This window comes from Gekko japonicus, unplaced genomic scaffold (genome assembly GCF_001447785.1).
Source record: "Gekko japonicus isolate JY-2015 unplaced genomic scaffold, Gekko_japonicus_V1.1 scaffold533, whole genome shotgun sequence".
Classification (NCBI taxonomy): Eukaryota; Metazoa; Chordata; class Lepidosauria; order Squamata; family Gekkonidae; genus Gekko; species Gekko japonicus.
In genome coordinates, this window is record NW_015177023.1 from 815,281 (window position 1) to 816,020 (window position 740).

General features: G+C 53.4%; 1 protein-coding gene across 2 annotated transcripts in view; it reads right to left on the minus strand.

The window, feature by feature from the left end:
* Nucleotides 1-197, minus strand: part of AQP4 (aquaporin 4) — a 21,397-nt gene extending 21,200 nt beyond the window's left edge. Inside the window, exon 1 of one of the 2 annotated variants that reach the window (XM_015427798.1) lies at nucleotides 135-197. In XM_015427798.1, the coding sequence (XP_015283284.1) occupies nucleotides 135-166 (32 nt within the window). In that variant the 5' untranslated portion in view covers nucleotides 167-197. Of the gene's footprint in view, nucleotides 1-43; nucleotides 100-134 lie in introns of those variants that run through there. The other variant, XM_015427800.1, reaches the window with a different exon arrangement.
* Between the last annotated feature and the right edge of the window lie 543 nt (nucleotides 198-740).

A 740-nucleotide genomic window follows, 5' to 3' on the forward strand; every position in this document is an offset into this window, starting at 1 on the left:
CGCGCCACCCAGCCCTCTTTCCGCCACGTGCACGCATCATCACCTGCCCTTTTTGTCCGGCAACTCGACGTGAAGCAGTCAGAATCGGGGCCCTCCACCCACACCGGCTAATGCGCCCCAGACACGGGACTCACCCGCACCTGCTCGACGCGGCTCTGTCGGTCATGCCGTCCCTGGATGGACCGAGCGCCTGGGAGAGACGGCGCTGGGAGAGGGAGGAGTGGTGGGACCCGGAGTGCGCCGGGGGAGTCGGGTTACGGCGGCTTGTCTGATTGGGCTTTTTTGGAGCGGCGGGCTGGGAAGAGCCTCGTCCACCGGGCGGCAGGTCACGAAGTTATATTTGAACGGCGCAAATACCTTGCCCTTACCTGATCAGCCGGTCGTGTGCCTGGCCAAGGGCAGAACTCTTCTTTTCGAAGTCCGGCAAACCTAGCATGAATCCCCCCAAAAGTCAAATACAAACCGCATCCTCAATGAAGGCACAGGCTGGAATTCTATTAGGCTGTCAGTGAATTCTCAACTTTACGGAATTGTAGCCAAACTGGAAAAGAAGCTGAAGTTTGTGCTTATCCAGCGAAGCGTTTCTTGTCTGTACATTCATGGTTGAGAAAGTCATGCCTACCATCAGACTGCTTGGCAGAGAAATATATAGTTTTGGCAACATTTATGGTATTTTTTAAGTGTCATAACCAGAATTTTATTACAATGCCATTACCATTGACAGGCTTTTTTAACAGCAA